At 41.7% G+C, this 19039-nt stretch overlaps 1 protein-coding gene across 1 annotated transcript in view; it reads left to right on the top strand.

The window, feature by feature from the left end:
• atg2a (autophagy related 2A) overlaps positions 1 to 18106 on the top strand; it is a 28750-nt gene extending 10644 nt beyond the window's left edge. The window contains exons 10-42 of the mRNA XM_013916149.1: positions 167 to 245; positions 985 to 1237; positions 1550 to 1691; positions 2077 to 2175; positions 3101 to 3256; positions 3628 to 3901; positions 4317 to 4389; positions 4834 to 5008; positions 5109 to 5251; positions 5908 to 6029; positions 6216 to 6373; positions 6655 to 6787; positions 6884 to 7068; positions 7151 to 7231; positions 9167 to 9273; positions 9374 to 9466; positions 9583 to 9653; positions 10470 to 10546; positions 12262 to 12432; positions 12528 to 12654; positions 12965 to 13179; positions 13285 to 13514; positions 13675 to 13810; positions 13931 to 14158; positions 14360 to 14461; positions 14707 to 14791; positions 14989 to 15151; positions 15373 to 15442; positions 15530 to 15612; positions 15719 to 15840; positions 15937 to 16091; positions 16212 to 16370; positions 16599 to 18106. Coding sequence (XP_013771603.1) covers positions 167 to 245; positions 985 to 1237; positions 1550 to 1691; positions 2077 to 2175; positions 3101 to 3256; positions 3628 to 3901; positions 4317 to 4389; positions 4834 to 5008; positions 5109 to 5251; positions 5908 to 6029; positions 6216 to 6373; positions 6655 to 6787; positions 6884 to 7068; positions 7151 to 7231; positions 9167 to 9273; positions 9374 to 9466; positions 9583 to 9653; positions 10470 to 10546; positions 12262 to 12432; positions 12528 to 12654; positions 12965 to 13179; positions 13285 to 13514; positions 13675 to 13810; positions 13931 to 14158; positions 14360 to 14461; positions 14707 to 14791; positions 14989 to 15151; positions 15373 to 15442; positions 15530 to 15612; positions 15719 to 15840; positions 15937 to 16091; positions 16212 to 16370; positions 16599 to 16835 — 4704 coding nt within the window. The 3' untranslated portion in view covers positions 16836 to 18106. The remainder of the gene's footprint in view (positions 1 to 166; positions 246 to 984; positions 1238 to 1549; positions 1692 to 2076; positions 2176 to 3100; positions 3257 to 3627; positions 3902 to 4316; positions 4390 to 4833; positions 5009 to 5108; positions 5252 to 5907; positions 6030 to 6215; positions 6374 to 6654; positions 6788 to 6883; positions 7069 to 7150; positions 7232 to 9166; positions 9274 to 9373; positions 9467 to 9582; positions 9654 to 10469; positions 10547 to 12261; positions 12433 to 12527; positions 12655 to 12964; positions 13180 to 13284; positions 13515 to 13674; positions 13811 to 13930; positions 14159 to 14359; positions 14462 to 14706; positions 14792 to 14988; positions 15152 to 15372; positions 15443 to 15529; positions 15613 to 15718; positions 15841 to 15936; positions 16092 to 16211; positions 16371 to 16598) is intronic.
• Positions 18107 to 19039: the final 933 nt, after the last annotated feature.

Raw genomic sequence — 19039 nt, 5'->3', positions numbered from 1 at the left:
AACAATTATTTCATTTATTTTATTTTGGGCGTTTCACAGTTGTTAACAAATGCAAAAATGTGTTTTAGCACCAATTGCAAGCACAAAGTTATGTATGTTGAAGAATAGCATGCATTAAACAGGAATTTGTAAATCTTCTTGTTCTCACTTTGACTTTTCCTGCCAGGGCGTCATGAATTGTCCCAGGAGATATCCTGTTGCTGGCTGTCTATCTAGTCTACCCCAGGCCAGCGGCCGCAGTAGAGGTAATGTGGAGTGCTAAGTAATGGGTTTATGTTGGGAAGAGGGACGGGTGGGATATGTGTAAAATGATTTTGGTGAAAGTATACAGTTGTACATTGTCCGGCCAGAGGACTGAACAGTTTGGTTGAAGCTCACGCTCTACCTGAATACTTCAGAAAAAATGTGCTGCTATTAATGCAGGAAGCTCGAATCTTTTCAGCTTCACAAAAGCCACAAAGTTATTGATTTTTCAGTATTTTCAAGTGTTACTCTTCATTTTGCCTTTGCTATAAAAGGAGCTGAAGTGGTGAAGTAAAAATAACTAAGTCAGGGAGCATCTAATTGGTCTACCTGCAGACATACACCCTGAATTGGGTTGATGACAAGTTTGCATGTAGGCTGTGTTTAATGGGCAGTCTTGCAACTTTAGATGACCACAAAAAGCTTGCATGTCTGATATATATATATGTACACATTAAAAAAAGTTAGATTTTCAAGAAAGTTGCTGGACTTTTCTGGGAGAAACAGCAAAAGAGAAGGGTGCCAGAAGATGGTGTTAAAATAAGGGAGTCCTGGCATTTGTGCCTATAGAAGAATCAGGAGGTCTAATATAACAAGTGTCATGATTACACTTAGTAATAGAGGCTGTGCCTTAACACTATGACAACTAAATGTAAAGCAAATTAAATTTACTTATATCCTTATATTAAGCAAGAAAGCCTGGCCATGCTTTGTCTCTATGCTGAACTCTCATCTTTGCAGGACGATCACACAGCGGCCAGGCAGAGCAGCTGAAGCCTGACGCGTTGCTGCGACTGACCCTTGGCGGACTCACTCTAACCCTTCTGCAGGAGGATCCACAACCCTCCAGTGCTGACGGAGCCTCGTCATTGGCTCAGGTGTCTAAGGTGTTTTTCAAGGAGCTGACCGCCTTCAAGGACAGCATGTTCAGTGAAAGAGACTTCCATCAACTGAGAGGCGGATTCGCCAAAGCCTGCCCACACTCAAATCTCAGGTTAAAAAATGCACACATCGTTTTTATTGTGGTTTTGTATGGAAGGAGATAGAAAAATACACTTTCATAATCAGGTGCTTGTGATTGATCATTAGATGGTAGTTATATATTTCTTAAGTACTACAAACATTAATGAAGTTAGTCTGTAGGTATTGAGGAGGATGCAGATGTTTTGGGAGGGTTTTTTCTCCTTCTTTCCGACTTTTTGTTGGTCCTGCTTCCGTCCTCTCTCTCAAATTGCATTCACACACAGTTGGTCAAGTTTTCCCACTGAGACCAAGAGTTTGTTTCTCTTTATCGTTCTCACTGCAGATTAACAGGAGCAGCGGTGCAGGTCGCCTGTGAGATGCGGAGTGGGAGACGCCAAAACAGGGCTGTGACCTCTGACCTTTCCTTCAGCAGACTGGAGATGTTAGAGTGCCTCTGGGAGGACGGAAAGCCGGAGTACTGTGAGGTAGATCATCTCTCTGTCAGTCTGTCGAGCTTTTAAACAAAAACAGGCAGTGTTCACACTTGTGTCCGTGCTAAGAATTTAATTTTGTGAAGCATTCACATTAAAGTCAGTGTTTGCACAGTCCAGAGTAAGTTATTTCATAAGAGCATCCAAATACTTAACAAACATCAATATTTAAGGTTTTGAGAAATGGCTGTTCAGACTAAAGTTATTGTAAAATAAAGGAAAAGTGACTTAAATTAGAGTTGAAAATGTCAGATAAGAACTTCACATTTAAGATGACCTTTCCCTATTGTCTGGAAGTGGTACGTTTGTTGCTTCTTTACCACCCCAAGGGAAAAACTACAAATCCAGTCTTAACTCTCCTGTGGGTTTCTCTTTTCAGCTGCTTCAGTTCCAGAAAGCTGGTCTGTTCACAGTTGGAGCTGCAGCCAGACCGTGTGCCCAGTTACACTACAGCCTCACTGAAAAACGCCTGCGTAAGGTAAGCGTTTCTAAACACACGGCCCAGTCTTTTTAGCCATCGAGTAGTCCGCTGACTTAGCCTCTCAAATTGCAAATTATTCTGGGTTCACATTGGAGCCAGGATACCCTGATGGTGGTTATTCAGTTCAAGACTTCCTGTTCTGTTCACCCATCATCGTTCACAAAATATACATTTTAAAAGCAGTGTATCAGGTAAAGTAAAAGTTAAAAGTATATCTTCTGATAATAAAGTGCAATTCACCTTTTAATCACCAAACCACAGTGTGCTCAGAAATATTTTCAGAAATGGTTTAATGGTTCTGTAATGAGTTTTACTGTAAACAAATATAACTTATATTTATGGTTAGAGATTGGCACCAAAATGATTTCTATGTATTTTTCCCAATGCCAGCTGAGGTTAAAACAGTATAGGTTTGACTCAGAGTCATAGCCGAAATTAGTGTTTGCAATGGAGATCATACACGGGACAAGAAGCAGTTGCATGAAAATGTGAACTCCAGGAAGGACATTTTGATAGCTTAAAAAGAAAAGCATTAAGTATGTGTTTCTTACAGTTTTATTAAGAAAGATTTTCCCTCTTTTTTTTTTTTTCCATGTCATATTAAATAAAATTAGATATTTGTGACAAAACAAAACTTTACCCTTTAACTTTTTATGTCTTAAAATATTCAAAAGTTCAAGTAATTTTTTTAATATTTAATAGCTGTATCCTGAAAAATCTGTACTGTAACATTTCCAGTATTTATATATGCAGATTTTTGTGAAGCTCTTCAGAAGGATTGACTGCTAAAAGCCTTACAGTTTACTTTAGCTATTCAAACATAAACATGCGTAATCAACCAAACATTATGTCAAAAACTGATGTGAGAATAGCAACAATTTCTTTTTTCTTTAACCTGTTGTGTGTTCATGTGTTTCTGCAGGGCAAGCAGCAGGTGTTGCGGCGGAGCAGCGTTGTGCGAGTGGAGCTGGCTGAGCTTAGTGCCGAACTGGATTTGGACATCCTCAGCCGCCTGGAGAGCCTCAGCAAAGCCTTCAGCTACTGTCCCAATCAGATGCATGGACCAGGACTCGTACAGGTCAGTGGAATAGATTTATTCTGTGAAAAAAATAAATGAGGTCACCCAGAGAGTACGAACTGTGTATCGTGTCTTAGGTCCAGACCATACAGAGAGACCTGCTGTTAAAAAAATCCTTCATGGTTACTGGATCTGAGGGGATACTTAATCTTGACATCATTAAAGGCTATAGAGTTTATAATTATAGTAATATGTTGGTAATACAAGCCACTGAGGCTCAGCCTCCAAAAGACTGTGAGCAGAAAAGCATTCAGATAAAACATAACATTAGCAGCTTTGTGCAGAGTCATAACTTTTTACTTTCTGAAGCTCTATGGTTGAAATGCTTCCTAAAATCCATGTTCACGTTTTTCCTCCTACTGTCCTCTTAGACTCACAGCACCGAGCTCAGCTCCTCCTTCACCCTCCTGTCGCCTCACGCCGTCCTCAGACTTCGTTTCCCCATACCTGATCTGCAGCCCCTCCCAAAGCGTCGGCCTCCAACCCAGAGGGCGGTGCGGCAGGAAACCTTGGTGTTGGAGATGACAGAGTTTGAGCTGAAGCACCAGGAGGCCCCAGACCTGCAAAGTGAGCAGACTACACCGGGACAGCCGTGGGCCCCCTGCCTCACCCAGCTGCTGGAGGCCTCCTTCACCGACCTGCACGGTGGGAACACACACAAGTAGTTGTTGCTTCTCAGTGAAGATTCATGAGAGGAGGAACCAAAGCTAGATGACTAGATTACTGACCACTGTTTAGCAAAGACAGTCCGATGTACTTTTAGTGTTAAATTTAGTTATTAGGGACTTCTGGAAACAATAAACTGTAACTTTAATTTTAAATTAGCGCTATATAAAAAAAAAAAAGAGAGACCCGTGTCTTTCTGTACATAAAGTTATGTTATATACAAGTGTCTTTTATAATGAATGCAGACATTTTCATATCTGGCGTTTTATATTGATGTACCCATCCAAGTTGTGTTTTTACCGGCTTGGTTTCTAAGATTATAGTTTAGTTAATAATTCCTTTAGTCTGATATTTAGAACTCAGTTTAATTTCCCAATGTCTTGTGTCTCACCAGGGTCATATGAGGGCTGGGAGGGAGGCTCTTTCCCTTGTATCAGAGTGAGGAAGAACCGGGACACTCTGCCCAGGTTAGTCCTTCTGATCATCAGTGGATCAGTGATTCATAAAAGGAGTCACAGACTCCATCTTATGATGCTCATGAAGACCATCAGAAGAACACAATAAATGTGTTTTCAGCTATGGGAAGATTATAAAATATAATAAAAATGTCAAGATCTTTAATAAACTGAATTAGCATTTCCTCCTTTTGAGGCTGTGACCAAATTGTCTTCTCTTCAAATATTCACCAGCCCTTTTTTTCAGATACAGAAGCCAAAAGACAATATGTGTAATTCACGAAATTTGAGAATCTGAACTACATGTTTTAATTTTAACTTCACTGTTCAGGAGTCTGGTTCTTTCAGTACCATGAGGAGTAGCAACACTCGTGAGACAACTGAAGGCAAAGCTGATTTTCTTCATTATTCTTTCTCATCACTCATAGTCAGCTTTCCTCACGTCTTTGTGAACAGGATATCAGTGCGTGTGCGTGGAGGTGAGGCTCAGGGCCCAGCAGCTGGTCTGAGTGGCATGAACCCGGGCCTCATCAGGGACCTTGGTGCCGCCTTCTTTGAAAGTCACTGTGAATTCAACGACAAAACGAGCTCTCCTTTTTCCTCCAACCGCACCATGTTCGAGACTGAGGAGGTGTGCTGGCACACACAAAAACATGACACATCCCAGTTTATAAACCATCTCAGCCATCCATGTTCCTCCTCGCCTCACCTCTCCTCCCTGTGTGTTTCAGATGGTGATTCCAGCCGACCCAGAGGAGATGCGTCAGTTTCAGGAGCAGTGTGTCGCTCAGTGTCAGTGTGCTGTGGACATCAGCATGCCACTAGCTTATATCCTGCTCCCCAGCAAACAGGCCTTCCAGAGCATCTATAACAGGTATGTAAAAAGTATCACAAGACCACTGCTTGCCCTCCCAGTTTAGAATAATCCAGGTGTCCTTAAAAAATATGGACTCTACTTTTTTTAAACTCTTAAGTTTAATATTCAAAATACAAACGACTCTTATAAAGTCTTACAGATGCACTCTACCTGTCTTGACACACGAAAGATTCTGCTGGCTTTAGGTGTTAATAGTGTCCAGTGCTGGAAACATTTAAAAGTAACTTAATACATAACATATTACTGCTGATAAAAAATTATGTTGCATCATTACTTATAGATGAACGTAACTCATTAAAGTTTTGCATCACCAGAGATAAACTTGCTCCTACAGTTTGCTCGTGAGCGCTGGTTATATGTGCAGAGGGAGTCCAGCCCGAGTGTACCGACTTTAGCTGATTGTGTAGCGAGTTCATACTGGTAGTATTTCTTCCACCACATAACCCAGAACGAGCTCATTCATTTCCCTCTGAGCGTCTCGGAGCTGTACTGTTAACGCAATTCTCCGTCTTTGAGGTGCTCGTGTCAAACGGACTTTGCTCGTTATATTAATACCTCTTCCAGCTTTGTTCCTATTTTCATCCTTATTTTGGTCTTAAATCCTGCCTCAGAACTAAAAGTAATTTCCCCTCACCCGTCCCTCTGTCCACAAGGATCAATAATGATCTGTTGATGTGGGAGCCTCCCCCGCCTCCTCCCCCCTCAGCCCACAGCCCCGACCACAGTCGCCATCACCAGGACGAGTTCCAGCTCTGCAAGTCGGCCTTTAGACTGGGTAAGTTTGGCTCATTTGATGGAAAACTTGAACATATTGTAGATTTATTAGACATAATAACCTCTCAGGTCATCTTATATTAAGTATTTTATTATGTTTGGAGAATTTTTCCTTCACTGATGACTAAAATTAAACAGACAAAATGTTTTTTCCTTCGTCTTCTCTCGTGCTCTCCCTCTGCTGTAGACTCTGACTCAGAAGAGGACGAGTGTCAGTACTACTTGGCCAGTGAATCATCTGGAAAGTCGCATCCGATGGCTCCTCGTCCCAACCACAATCTGAGCCTTCTCTCCCTCACTGTGATTATCGGGAAGGGTCGCCTCCAAGCCAGGACAGACAAGAAGGTGGCCAGAAGACAGTGAATTTTGTGGATTTTAACTGCATCAGATACTAATTATTAAAACCTTCCAAGATTGTTTCTCTTAAACTACAATGTGTTGGAACTTCTTATTTTTAGCCTTTCAAATCAGTAGTTGTAATCAGATATCCAACCACATGTTAATGAATGTATTTATCGAAATCTATTCATAGTTACTATCATCATGAAGATGCGTAAAATGCTTTTCCATTGTTAACTGTGTATCCGTCATGTATTGTTCTGCTGACACTGATGTTATTGATTCAGGAGGACCAGAGTCACGGAGAGCTCGTGCTTGATCTGGAAGGGGGGAAGATATTCAGTGTAGCGCAGCACCAAAATGACCCCAATCTCAGTTTCCTGTGTCTGGAGAGCAGACGAGTGGAGCTCTACCATCGAGGTGCGCATTGTGTTATTTAAAGACATTTAGTTTCAGCATGGTGTGTGTTATGCACTAAGTATGCAGTTAACTTTTTCATATGCCACACAAACACAGCTGTCTTGAAGGACACCCCCATCCCGCAGCGGTTGGAAATGCCCAGCTTCATGCCCCCAAAGCACCTGGACCTCACCATCTACCCCACAGAGGTGGGAGTGAGCAGTGTGAGCGGCAGGGAGGGAGAGGTGCAGATGTTATCCACAGCCATCAAAATCACACTGGACCCTCAGAGAAATGTCAAGGCATGTCCTCATATACCTGATAGTGATGATGATGATTGTTATTGTTGTTGTTTTGGTTTTTTATTTCTTGTTCTCTTCACAGGAGTTCCTCGTTGCCCTTCGCCTTCAAGGTGCCACCATGCGACATTACATGACGCAGACTAACCACAGTTGGCACGAGCAGGTAAGAAGCTGAATGAATCGCGCTAAAGAGGCACAGCGGTGCAATGGTTTGTCTCCTAACAGCAAAAGGGTCCTCAGTCTGAATCCACCAGCTAGCTGATATGGAAGCCACTGAAAACAAAATAGCATTTTGCTGAATTTGAAATCTAGAGAGCTAGCTCACTGGTTAAGCAGGCGACCATATCCCATATCGATGCAGCAGCCTTTGCTGCGGCTCTTTGATATGTGTTGTTACCCCTCCCAGTCTCTTTCCTGTCTATCTTTTTCTGTCTAAATCAAACAAAAATGTTTAAAAAAAACTTCTGAGGAAGTCAGAATTTTGACTTGCGGATGGCAAAAAATATATATTTTTCTGTGGGGGGGAATCAAGCTTCTGTAGGCTTTTTGTGTGGCGTTTCCATGCTCTCTGCATGCCTTAATAAGTTCTCTCCAGGTCGTGCGGCTTCCTTTTGCAGTCCAAAGACATGCATGTGAGGCTAATTGGTGATTCTAAAATGGCAACAGGTGTGAAAATGAGCATGAATTTGTCTTCTTGTTCTCTGGGTTAGCCCTGCCATGGACTGGCGACCTGACCAGGGTCTACCTGCATCTCACCCCTTTGACAGCAGGACAGGCTCCAGCACTGCTGCAACCCTGAATCCTGAATTGGACATTTCGTTAAGAAAATGAATGGATGTTTTTGCTGTTCAATTTTGAAGTATTTGGATTAGAAATTTCAGCTGTCATAGAGAAAAAATGTCAGATTTGCTGTTTTGCAATTCAGGAAATATCTTTTTCTTCCTACACTGCTGGTTTTTGGCATTCTACATTCTACAAAAAGAAATCTGTACAGATTTCTTTTTTCTTTTTTTTGAACTGGTTAAAAAGGACTGAATAGAAACTAGACTAACACATTATTATTGTATTTATTTTTTTAGTGAGACATTTTTCCAAGTACTTGGAGTAAACACCTTCTCTCCTGCCCTCCCTTCTGGGACACTATCATAAAGAAATGACTGCTTTCAGTTCTAAAAACATTCCCTGCTCAGACTGCAAGTTTTTCTTTCTTGAGTAGAAATAATGCCAGCTAAATGTCAGTTTAGACTCCGCTATAGTCCCAGAGCTCCTTCCATCGTGAAAGAGTTTTATTCTTCTATCACTCTCCCTCTTTGCTTTTATTGGCTCTTACAACAACAGGACGCTTCTTTTGCTGTGTTGAGTTTCCACAGTTACTCTGGTTCTCCCAGCATCCAGCATTTCTCTAATCTGTGTGAAAATGGCTGAAAATAGCTACCAGGAAAACACAGGCTCTGTCTTACTCTAGTTTTGGAAGCACAATTAAGCCCTCATTTTCTTCATTTTCTGCACCATCAGTCTAAACACTGATGCTGTTATTATTTTATAGCCACTATCTTGTGCAGTTAACATATAATTCACGATTATACATTAAGAAAAAACGTTTAAATTGCTGTATCAGGGAGGTTGCAGGCGATTTAGAAAGTGCTGTAATCACTGATGTAGATGTGGTTTAGAGGAGATGTGTGGGGGAAAGAAAAAAAAACTTGGACTTCACAGATTGATTATACAGGTCAGATTAATTGCACTGCAAATGTTTCTGTGCAGGAAATGAATAAAAAATCCAGACAGCTGAAAACGGCTGCGAGTGTGCTGGCAGCTGCTATTAGTCTATTACCGGCTCTGCCAAAAACAACTTCTTGCTCCCAGAAATAATAAATAAGTATATGTTGTTACACCGTAGACAGAAAAAAATATGATTTAAGATGGAAAATTACATAACTATAATGAGCTTTATCCTGCAGAACGTGTAAATGTGGCAATTAAACCGGTAGTTAAACCATTTGGACTGAAGAGAAAAATAAAAAGCACACTCTACACAAAGAAGTCAAATAAAGTGGATAAAGTCTAAATTTACTTCATGACCTGCAAACTGTTCCAGCTGGTTGACTTCCTGGATGTCATCGACGATCCTATTCTGGGATACACCGCGCCGGCCGTCATCACTGTCCTCCACACGCACCTCGCTACCTGTGCTGTTGACTATAGGTATACACCCAAAAGAGAGGTTTTGTAAAATAATGTGGGCATGGATTTTGTTTTGTTTTTTTTCTCGTTTTACACCCTTGTTTCATGTCTTGTTTCTCAGACCCCTGTATCTGCCCCTGCGAGTGTTATTCACAGCGGAGTCCTTCTCTCTGTCCAGTAATATCATTGTTGACACTGCCACCTTCCACCTCAGGTACTCGACATAAAGATTGTCCATTAAAACGATAATCAAAAACGTCGCTGTCAGTTTTTGTCACAGTGTATGAATCGTTGGGAGACCTTTGTTCATTTTTGTTATGTTGCGGTCAGATTCATCCTGGATGATTCTGCTCTCTACCTCTCTGACAAATGTGAGACTGAAACAGTGGACTTGAGGAGAGGTAAGGTACTTCAGATGCCTTTTGGAGCTGTGTAAAAACAGGGGTTTGGTTTGGGTTTCCTTTTTGGATTTTATCTGTTAGAGTTATTCAGGACTGTGTGCTGAGGAACTCCAGTGAAGCTTAGATGAGAAGTAGCATTTTCTTTTCTTATCTTGCATGCAATAAACTAATCAGTGTCTTGCGATATCAGAAACTAACAGGGGACCGAATCATTGGCCATGCTGTTCAGAATGACAGATGACTGAACAGTGAAAATGGTTATCCCAAGTTTGGCGGTCTAGTATTTTTAACATGAGGCCTGTGAGACTGATATTAGAGCTGTTTAAGAGTAATTTACCACCCTCTGAATGGTTTTGGCCTTTAAAGTGGTGGATCACAAAAAAGTATGATGTTAAAGGGAAGTAGTACCCTCAGCCAATCAGAAGAAAGTAATCTTGAAGGGTGGAAAAGGGGGTTTAAATGGTTTGTTTCTTTATTGAAGCTCAGTTTAACATAAAGATTAAGATCTTGAACTGTTAATTGTGCTCCAGTAGAGTCCAAGAATAGAAAATAAAAATATGACTGGAACTGGGCCTAAAAGGTCATCTTTATGCTGAAAAGAACAGCTACATCCACTATAATATTGGGAAGCTGAATGGCAAATAGAAAGGTTACTTAATATGTACTTTTTCCAAAAACAGGCATTCTGAAAACTGGTTTGCCAGTTTAAGGGCCTGTCCCGCAGTTATTGTTAGTAAAATAAACAAAAAAATGTGTTGAAATGACTACAAAATAAGCAGTTTCCTAATAAAACCACCGCGTGTTTGTGTCACACAGACTACGTGTGTGTCCTGGACATTGACCTGCTGGAGCTCGCCATCACCACATGGAAAGGCAGTGATACGGGAAAGCTGGTGAGTGCCCACCGTGTGTTTACTTACCTTTGTCTCCTTCACCCTCAGCAGCCGTGAACCACAGCAAGAAAAAAAGAAAGAAAAAGATTACTGCTGCCAGCAAAATATGTGAGCATAAATAAAACATCACAATTTAGCGCAATTATCTTCACAAACCACTAACAAGCACAGGCTACATGTTTATAAATATTTTGTTTGTTATAATGAAGTTTAAATACGATAAAAAGCTCCAGGTAGCAATTTAGGACTATAATCCATTTCAGCTGGGCAGGAAACCAAAACCAGCCACAGTAAACAGGGCCTCCCTCCTCACCGATGCAATTGTCCTATAACCAGGTCAGTGAGGACATATTCAGGGTATAATATGAAAAATGTCTGTTTAAAATCAATTAAAAAATGCTCTAAATGTCTATTCTCGGTCTTTATTTGGGTGTATTTGCTCTGTTTGCCCTTTTTTAATTATTGTTTTCCTTTTTATTAAGGTTTTAAAGTTTTTATGGGCTGTAATTAGACAAAAAATTTTTTAGATCCCCAGGCAATACAGACAAACAAACGAAAGAAAGAAAGAACAAGAAAAAAAAGATGGATAAGAGTCATTACAAGTACCGTAAGTTAAATATTCAGATAAACAAGGCATCAACAAAGTATAATAATGCAGCCATAATAAACAAACAACCTCATCAGCAGCGGCTGTGGCTCAGGAGGGTAGTCCGGGTCGTCTACCAATCAGAAGGTCGGTAGCTTGATCTTCAGTTTTCTTTAGTCTCCGTGAAGCATCCAGGAGTGTGTGTGAATGATCGGTTTAAAAAGCGTGTGTGTGTGAATGAGGCTGGTAGTAAGGAAGTGCATTGAGTGCTTAGTTAGAATAGAAAAGCTATATATACAAGTACCCGTCCATGTTCTTGATTATGCCAAGCTCAGGTTTTCTGTGCTGGAGAAATTGCATGCAGTATACATTTTAAAATAGATTTTTGACTAGAAGTTTTTAAGTTTGTAGAATATTTAAAGGCACAATGAATTATATTGGGGAAGAAAACTCCCTTCAGTCTTAATTGAGAATTATTGACTCACTGAAGAACATATCGAACGGCAGAAAAAACCCCTAAATCCCTCTGATGTAAATAATAGAATTAGTAGATACATTTATAGGAAAACACCCAGAAAGTAAAATGAAGGATGGGGATATGGATGATGTATTTGAGAAAATGTGAAGTAGAAAATATGTCATGAAAAGGAATCTCTTTTATTTTCTTTCTTGTATTAATTTACTATAAATTTAAAATGAGATGCACAAAAAAAGTAGATATGTACAACATTAATATCTGGTAATAAATTAGAAATAAACTATTTCTAATGCATACAAATATATGCATTTCTTATACCCCACCTATCCTTTTCCCCTTTATAGTATTTCTATAAACATGACTTTTAAAAGTTGTGATTTTTTTTCTCTTTTATGTATAGATTGAGGTTTCACAATGAAAATTTTAAGTTAATACGTAAATAAAAAAATTATACATTTTAAGGATTAAAAGATGTTAGAGGTTAAGAGGATTTGATTTAATGAAGTTTCTGAATAAACTCTGCCCACAATAAAACTCTTTATTTCTGTACCATTACACATTTTGTTAACATTTTTGACAAAAGTTCTCTCATCTCTCTTATGATCTTCCCTCTTGTGTTCCCACTGCCATTGTCCTCTCTTTATTCTGCAGTCCCAGCCGCTCTTTGAGCTCCGTTGTTCCAACAATGTGGTCCATCTGCACACCTGTGCAGATTCCTGTGCTGCCCTCGTCAATCTGCTGCAGTACCTGGTCTCTCAGGGCGACCTGCACCCGCCGCCACGGCACACCTCGCCCACTGAAATCGCTGGACAGAAATTACCAGTAAGGCTGGTGAAATGTGGAGTGTATGATGTTTACTTTAAAGATGTGATAAAATGGTCCAACATACCAATGTTGTTGTGTCGTTATGTTATTAGCTGTCAGAAAGTCCAGCGTCTATGCTGCCCTGTCCTCCCGCTGAAACCGCCGAGATCAACCAGTACGACCTGGCTGACGCCTTAATCGACACGGAGAAGAGCCACAGAGAAGAAAGTTTAGAACCAGGTACTGCAGAGTTGCTCTGTTTATAACCCCTAGGATCATCCTGACAGACTATAGTTAGGTAAAATTATCCTGTTCCCATGTGTGTAGACATGCTTCACTTTACACACAGGAGATAGCGTAAAAACTTAATTCAGTTCCTTTTTGTTTGTTTTTTTTTGTTTTTTTTAAATGATATTGTTTGAGTGTCTGAAAACCCCAAAAATTCTTTAGTGGGAACGGTGGCATTCTTTGTATAACAGGAGGTATTATGGTCTGTAGAGAGTACCAGTTTGCTAAATATTTACATCTGATTCTGTCTGCTTTCATCCAGGTTCACCTTCAATGCCGAGAAGCTCCCCCGTCTCCGTCTACCTGTTCCCCGATGAAGCCTCAAAGCACGGCCCCTCTGTCCTTCAGGGGGAGCTTGACGGGCTGGTTGCCACAGCGACAGAGGCGCAGGCAGATATGATGTCAGAGGAAGGCTCCGAGGGCTCCACCGACAATGACGACTTCTGTATCCTGGAGGCTCCCGGCATGGGCATCCCTGTGAGGGTCCCCTCTTAGCTTTCACTTCCCTGTCACCTCTCATTCATGAACCCATTTCAGACTCTGCGCTCACTCACAAAATGTCTACATGTGTGTTTATTACAGCCCCGGGATGGGGAGCCCACGGTAACAGTGCTGTGCGAGGGGCCCATTAGAGTGAAGGACAGCCATTTTTCCCGGCCACGTGGCAGCTCAGACCTGCTCCGAGCCCCGAGTCGCTTCCCAGTGCCTCAGAGTAGGGTAGTTTTACGGGAGATCTCTGTGGTCTGGCACCTTTACGGGGGAAAGGACTTTGGAGGCAGGCCTATGTCTCTGCATGCTCAGAACGTCAGCAGGTAACAATGCACATGAATTCTTTCATGCACAGACACCGAAACATTAGTATGGTGATTGGTCCAGTCCATACAAGGTTTTTGAAACTTTTGTGTACATAGTTTGTCAGATTTATAGTTTTTGTTTTTGTTCTCCTGTGTGTGTGGGTGCACCTCTCTGCAGAGGTCGTTCAGTGCCCGCTGGCGTCCGTGGGTCACCTTCTCGCTCCGCCCCCTCCTCTCGACCGCAGAACTCTTGGCGCTCGGCTGGAGGCGTCGGCCGTCAGCACAGCCTGCTGATGGAGATACAGCTCACCAAGGTACACTAATGCACTGATATCACTGGTTTGAAAATGTACGTTTTTTTAAATACATATTGGCATACAGACATATATCACTGTACCTCTGTCTCAACACGTGTCTCCTGTTTTGTCCTCCAGGTGTCGTTCCAGCATGAGTCCTACCCGGTGGCAGTAGCGGGGCAGGATGGGGAGGGGTCAGCAGCACCTGTGGTCGGGGTCGGTCCCGGTGGTGAGCAGCCGCTCTCCAGGCAGGTGTTCATCGTCCAGGAGCTGGAAGTTCGAGACCGACTGGCCTCCTCACAAATCAACAAATTCCTCTACCTCTACACTAGTGAGAGCATGCCCCGCCGAGCCCACTCCAACATGGTGAGACAGAGAGACGGAGGGTCTTTGATTAGAAACTGAGTTTTCTGTCGTGCACAGCATCTGACTTGGAGTCAAACCATCCTGATGTTGTAAATCTTTACTTACTTTGTGCACTTTCTATTTAGCTTAGCTTTAATGCAGTTAGGGACACGATGAACAGACTTTGAATGATAGTACTCATGTGGTGTGTCATTTTTGTAGTTGACTGTGAAGGCCCTGCAGGTGTGTCCTGAGTCTGGCCTCGGGGGGCCAGAGTGCTGTCTCCGGGTCAGCCTGCTGCCGCTGAGACTCAACATCGACCAGGTAACTTTTGGGACTGAATACTGAGAGCTGCTCTTGAACTTCGTCCATGAGGTGGTGGCACAAACAAAACAACTCTTACTGCAGAAATTATTTTGAGTACAGGTGTATTAAATCTGTTTGATCATCATAAATGAGCCGTTTCACACTCCACAGATGTTTCTTTGTAGCTCAAAATTCATTCAGTACCATTCATTCTGCTGTTTGTACTTCACGTCTTTTCTTATTTTTTTCTGTTTGTTGTGTAGGACGCACTGTTTTTCCTGAAAGACTTTTTTAGTAATCTAGCTTCCTCTGTTAATCCTTACCTGCCTGTGGATCCTGCAGCTGAAGGTGAGCTTTGCCAGGTCTTCTTTTATCATTCATTTCTTTGATGTCAGATCTGCCGAGCTGATTTTTATGGAGCCTTTTTCTTGTTCATCGTTGTGGCACAATGAATTTTAATTAGCTACAGAGTACATTTAAATGATGACTGAGGTGAATTTTTAGCATGCTAGATTTGTGACCTGTTGTAATTTCTCTGTTTTCAGTGAAGGCAGATTTTTCCCAGAAGGGGTCTGAGGATCTAGAGATGGCTGCTGCTGCAGGTAGTCTTGGACCCGACCTCACAGCTTCTGTGGAAACTACCTACAGTGAGCAGAGTTCCTCTTCTGCCGGCTCCAGCGCCTCCTCTGACCAGCCAATCTACTTCCGGTATGTAGTGACTGAAAAGAGAGTGAGAAATCTAGAGAAACAGAATAAAAAAGAAAGAGCAGATAATACTGTAAAGATGATGTAAGTTACTAGCTAGGAAACTTCTATGTTACAGATTCCAAAAAAGAAAAATCACCTCTAACAAATTAGCTTAAATAGAGTAACTCAAAGACTAAAAGTTTCAATGATTGATAAAGTTTTCTTGTCTCCACCCTTTTCAGGGAGTTTCGTTTCACATCTGAAGTGCCTATTTGGCTCGACTATCATGGCAAGCATGTCGTCATTGAACAAGTGAGTGGTCATTCAGAGATCCTGTACTAATTCAAACAAAAAGCTGAAGGGTTTAAATGATGCGTTTTCACACTTGTTGTTCCTCAGGGGACGTTTGCAGGGATTCTGATCGGTCTGGCCCAATTAAACTGCTCCGAGCTGAAACTGAAGAGGCTCTGCTGCAGACACGGGTAAAAACAAACGAACCAACAAGCAAACATTTCAGTTATTTTTCAGTAATTTGCCCTAAATTTGCTGTTAGTAGTTTGACTTTCTGAGACTTTCTGCATGTTCCAGTCTCCTCGGGGTCGACAAAGTGATTCAGTACGCCGTCACAGAGTGGCTGACGGACATCAGGAAGAATCAGCTGCCCGGCATCCTGGGAGGTGTCGGACCCATGCACTCAGTCGTCCAGCTGTGTAAGTTGCTTTTGTTTTCTGCAAACATTTTTACAGCTGCTTTCCATTATTGCTTGGATTGTGGTTCATACTTCCTCTCTCCTTCATCCTGTCCAGTCCACGGAGTGAGGGATTTGTTCTGGCTGCCTATAGAGCAGTACAGGAAGGATGGACGCATCATTCGAGGTCTCCAGAGGGGGGCAGCGTCTTTTGGTACCTCCACAGCATCTGCTGCTCTGGAGCTTAGCAACAGGCTGGTGCAGGCTATCCAGGTACTCTGAGTGCAGATCATGACTCTTAGTTACAAAGACGTTAAAAGCCTGAAGGTAAAGCACACACATTCCTAATATGCCAATAACTCTTCTGGTGTCTGTGTACATTATCTGTGACAGGCTACAGCAGAGACCGTGTACGACATCTTGTCTCCAACACCTCCTCTGAATCGCTACGCCATCACCGAGGGCCGGGCCATCTCTAGTCGACCTCGAAGAGTCGCCCAGCCTGCAGACCTTAGGGAAGGAGTGGCCAAGGCCTACGACACCGTCAGAGAGGTACGTGCCCAAATAGACGCTCTTAAAATGTAGAAAGAGTTCGTGGGTTAGAGGCCAGGGTTAACCAGGGCTGAGGATGAAAAGAAAATATCTGCAGCTACATCTATGTTGGTAGAAGAGGTTAACTATATGTTAAAAGGCCTTGTAGAAACTTCCACATGCAAGAATGCAAAGGGGGTTGAAACCCTAAATTTTTAGACTAAACTGTCTGCTCTCTTTGCTCTCCAGGGAGTGATTGACACGGCCCAACAGTTGTGCGATGTAGCATCCCGCGGCCACGAACAGAAAGGTCTCCCCGGAGCCGTGGGCGGCGTCCTGCGGCAGATCCCGCCCACTGTAGTCCGACCTTTAATAGTGGCCTCTGAAGCCACCTCCAATCTGCTGGGTGGCATGAGAAACCAGATCAAACCGGACGCCCGGAAAGAAGATTTCCTCAAGTGGCGCACAGAGGACGGCCAAGAATGAGGACAGCTTTTTGTGTCTGTGTGTGAGGGGAAAGTGTGTGTGCGCGTACGTGTATACGAGAGTATGAGATTATGATCTGGGAAAGTCTATTCTGTGGGAATCCATGGGTTGTGTGAGTAGCTGCATGTGTGTTGTGTCTAAAAAGAGTCAGCGTGTGCTCCAATGCAAAAAAGAGAAAAGGAAAGAAGAAGAAATTAAAAAAAATGACTAACTACTGCTGCAGTTCCTGACGCACAGTGTTTAATGTTGCTCCCACATACATAGACGTGCAAGACTTCATTTTTCTGTTCGGCATTCGCTCGTTTTCCCGCTCTCTGTAACACACTAGTGTTTTTCTTCTTAACGTCAGTGCAAACATATCGCCGTCACTTTCTGCCGGCTTCATTTTCAGTGTGACCCGGGCAGAGGGGGCAGGTAAGATTATCACGCTCTGTGTTTCTTCACTCATTTGTGTGCTTTGAACTGTGATGCTTGAAGCTGTTTGTAATTTGAAGCAGCGATTTCAAGCACGAGTTGCACGGAGCACTGAGAAGGGATGTTTATAACTGAGAGCAGCTTCACTTTAATGAGCTTTCTGCAGATGAGTGGGGGGTACCTGTCTTTGGAGGGGGGTTGCCATGTGTTAGTTTTGCTCTCTTTGTGCTCATAATGGAAACTGAAAATATTTTGATCAAGTGTCCTTTGCTTAACACCCTTGCAGATGGTACAAAGCTGTGTGATTGGTTTAGCTGTGACTCCCACTATGCACCCGCTACCCTCAGTGCTGTTATTCGTGCCATAAACCTTACAGTGTCCTTTTTAACTAGTTTGTGTTGCCTTCCTCGGATCTGTACCTCATCCCCTACTCAAAGCTCAGCACATACAGTGGCATACCTGACTGAACAGAAACAACGGGTCACATGAAGTCTCTAAATTTTGTAGCATATTGGATTCTGCTCGAGCTTCACGAAGATGAACGTTTTTCCAAGCTGACGTCACTGCAGCTCTCCTGTTAAATGTCAGATCCTTGGATCTCAATTAGCCCACTATGTCCTCAGAAGTCCTCTGCCCACATCTTTAGTTGCCTTTCTGCATTGATTTTGTAATTGTCTCTTCTTCTTAGTTTTTTTTAAATATTATTATTATTATTTTGTTAAAGCATAAGTATTGTCATATTTGTTTTCAGAGTAAGAGTAAGGAGGTATGTGAATCTGGTGAAAATGGAGGATGGAAAAATTAGGGTTAAAAATGTTTTACATTTTCTTTTTTTGTTTGTTTTTAATCAGTGTGAGGGACGCGTGTCTCTGTGTGTGTGTCTGTCTGTCTGTGAATGTGTGAGGATAAGAAAATGTGTTTGCGCGCATGATGCACGTCTGTGAAGGTGACAGGTTGATGCTTGTTACACCTCTTGCGTGTAATTACTATTTACTATATCATAAACTGTATGAATGATCTGTATAATACAAAGATGAGGATTATACAAAATTAATAGAAAAATTAAAAAAATTTGAGTATAAAAACCGAACAGCTGTCTGCCTTTATTTATTGTATTTTTAATTATTATGATTCTTATTATTGTTATTATTATTTATTTATTGTATCTATTGGTAATTTAAGCAGTGTTGTTGCTGTACAGTTTGTATACTGTGGCATTTCAGGAACTTACTTGTAATTACTTGCATCCAAAATGATGGCCGGTATTGTATCTTCACTTGTTTAAAAAAGTTAAGACTGAAAGTAACTCAATCGTGAGCTGGTGCAGTAATAAAACCTGTAAGTATGTACTGGTGCATCAATAATTATATTGCACATCCTGAGAATTGATAATATTTTTATAAAATATACTGAGAATAGTGTATTTACATATATTTATTCACTTTTTTAACTTTTTAATCTCTTTTATTACTTCTTTCTCTGATAATTGTTGTGCATGTTGCGTGAGGTAACGGCTATTACAAAAAAGAAAATCACACTTAAATTTTTATCCTAAATACATAATAATGGGTGATTCTATATTTGGAGGAAAATTTAGACTTCAAAAATTACAAAAGAACAAAAGACAGAGAAACTTTGTAATTTTCTACTATGTGTTTAAGAAAAACAAACACACAAACGGTTTGAAACTTTGTGGAAGTGGAAGTAGACCAAAGGTCACCATGTGTAGACCTTCTACCCATGGTGTTCATGTCCCTTCCTCTTGGTCATCTCTCTGCTTTGTCTCCTCC

This window comes from Pundamilia nyererei, unplaced genomic scaffold (genome assembly GCF_000239375.1).
Source record: "Pundamilia nyererei isolate P.nyererei 1_Seehausen unplaced genomic scaffold, PunNye1.0 scaffold00008, whole genome shotgun sequence".
In the NCBI taxonomy this organism is placed as follows: Eukaryota; Metazoa; Chordata; class Actinopteri; order Cichliformes; family Cichlidae; genus Pundamilia; species Pundamilia nyererei.
The sequence above is the reverse complement of the archived record's forward strand: the minus strand, read 5'-3'. Positions and strand labels throughout refer to the sequence as shown.